Source organism: Mesitornis unicolor, unplaced genomic scaffold, assembly GCF_000695765.1.
Source record: "Mesitornis unicolor isolate BGI_N332 unplaced genomic scaffold, ASM69576v1 scaffold23256, whole genome shotgun sequence".
NCBI lineage: Eukaryota > Metazoa > Chordata > Aves > Mesitornithiformes > Mesitornithidae > Mesitornis > Mesitornis unicolor.
The window spans coordinates 5,305-7,549 of NW_010191965.1; the positions used below are offsets into that span (position 1 = coordinate 5,305).

A 2,245-nucleotide genomic window follows, 5' to 3' on the forward strand; every position below is an offset into this window, starting at 1 on the left:
CTCCCACCACAGACAGAGAGATGGCCAGGCCGATGCCCAGGTTGCACCACATGAAGGGTGAGGTCTCCGTCAGGAACCTGGAGAGGAAGAAATGCCCTGAGTTAGCACACAGGCTGAGCCCCTCTAATCATGGTGTACAGCCCCACAAAAGGTACCCCCACCCCATCATGTAGAGATGGACTGGGCACTGCCAGACAGTGGGACACAAGAGCCTTTCTGCGCCAGCCAGCGACCCAGGAGCCTCACCCACGGGGACCAAGTCCTTCCTCCCAAACCCTCACTGTGAAGAGGAAGCTTGGGCTGGGACAGGGGTGGGAAGGGCTGCGATGGCTGCACAAGGACCCGACGTGGAGCCAGCCACACATACACGTGGGCTGCATCTATCCCACCTCACGGGGACCACTGTAGCTCTTGATTCCCTGTGATGCAGTGACTGCTGCCTGTCACTCAAAAGTGCTGTCCCCTGCAGGCACTGCCAACAAGGAGCAGCAGCCCCGTGCTCAGCAGAGAGGATCCCAGTATTTACAGGGAACTCACCAGGCCACATCGAAGCGGAAGCCCAGGTCAAATATTGTGTAGCAGATTCCTGGAAAGCAAAAGCGACATGGGAACCTTCAGCCAGACACCAGCTACCAGCCCTGGTGCTGCTGTTTCCTCCCCAGCCTGCAGAGTGCCAGGGCAGAGGCCCAGGAGCACACCACAGCACGCAGGAAGGAAAACAGGCGTGCAGAGCTGTGGGCCAGGGTGTCCCCCCAAAACCCAGCCCCAGTGACTCCAGCACTTCCACATCAGCACAGGACAGAGACAGCCTGGACCTGTGATACTCCCAGACCCCATCCAGGCATCCCTGATAAAAGGATTGCTGTGGTTTTCACACCCATTTTCTGTCCCCTGACCCTGCTGAGCACCCACAGGTCACGCTGGGCTGAAGGGAGCCCTGTGCCCCAGTACAGTCTCCATTCACACCACCCAACGGCTCAGCCCCACTAGAGAGCCCTAGGGTGACACAGGGTGAGAGCCATGAGCTCTTTGCTCTCACAGGGGAGGCAAGAGGTGCGAGGCTGTGCCCTGACCACCACACGCTGCTCTGTCACCACCCCACCAGGGTCTACGCTGCTCCCCAGGAACCCATCAACACCAGAAGCTGCAGCTCCCGCCCAGCAGCCCCCTTTCCAAGGCTGTGGATATTCAAGACGTGCCTGCTGTCCTCAGTGTTTCCCCCAAGGTTAGCCACCTACAGACACATTTGTTCTCCAACACAGGCAGGAGACACCAACGCACAGCCCTGAGAAACCCAGAAAAGCCCTTCCTTTCCAGGAAGGATTAAAAGAGCAGCTGGCCCTGCTGTACCCTGTGTACCCCATGCCAAATTGCAGCCAGGAGTCGCACCCAGCAGCCTCATGCAGCCAGAACAGGCGCAGAGGTGCTCACACTGAAACCCTGCCTTGCTCTGAGCTCAGACCAGAGGAGACCTCGCTCCTTGCAGCTGGAAAAGAGAGAGACCTGGCCCTAAGGAACAGATAAGTGCAGGCAGCGTGGCACTGTCTGCTCCACACCAGATAAAGAGGGGGAAGGTGCAGCTCTTTACCACTAGAGCCAGCAGCTGTGTGACACCAACCCTGCACATGGCTGGAAAAAAGAGGAAATGGAAGATTTCTGAAATGCTTAAAAGCCCCAAAGAGGCCATTGCAAGCGTCCTGCCTCTCCTTTCCTCCCCCCCGGAGTCACAGCCTGGAGGCTGGGGTGACAGCAGCCTCACAGAGGGATGTCCCCATCGTCCCTGTGTGCTAACGCCCTGCACTTGCAACTCGGAGCTCAGCACCCTGTGCACTGGGAAGACGCACGAGTGCTGCCAGGCCAGCAGGCCCCAAAATGGGAAGAGGCAATAGTGGTCACCTCTCCCTCCCGTGGCATCACACACAAATGAGGAACGGCGCCACCGCAGCCAGGAAGCACAGAGGGAGGCTGCATCTTGGTCTGCACACCCGGTGACCTTCAGGGATGAAGTCTGTGACTTTTGTTTTGGCTTCGCTGCTCGGGCCACGGAGCAGGAACTGGACCCAGGCAGCCTCAGCTGTCTCCACTCGCCAGGAGCAGTAAGGAAGAGCTACAACCAGCTCAGGGCAGATCCTCAGGACACCTTTCTACCTCCTCAAGAGCAGGTGTAGCCTTGGATCCACACACAAAGGAAAGCAGGCGGAGGATACTTTTGTGTGAGCTCTGGCTCCCAGCCCTGCTGTCAGGA

At 58.4% G+C, this 2,245-nt stretch overlaps 1 protein-coding gene across 1 annotated transcript in view; it reads right to left on the minus strand.

Annotated features, from left to right (window-relative positions):
- Positions 1-586, minus strand: part of ATP6V0B (ATPase, H+ transporting, lysosomal 21kDa, V0 subunit b) — a gene marked incomplete at its 5' end in the record, with an annotated part of 3,336 nt that extends 2,750 nt beyond the window's left edge. Inside the window, 2 exons of the mRNA XM_010186908.1 lie at positions 8-77; positions 538-586. Coding sequence (XP_010185210.1) covers positions 8-77; positions 538-586 — 119 coding nt within the window. The remainder of the gene's footprint in view (positions 1-7; positions 78-537) is intronic.
- Positions 587-2,245: the final 1,659 nt, after the last annotated feature.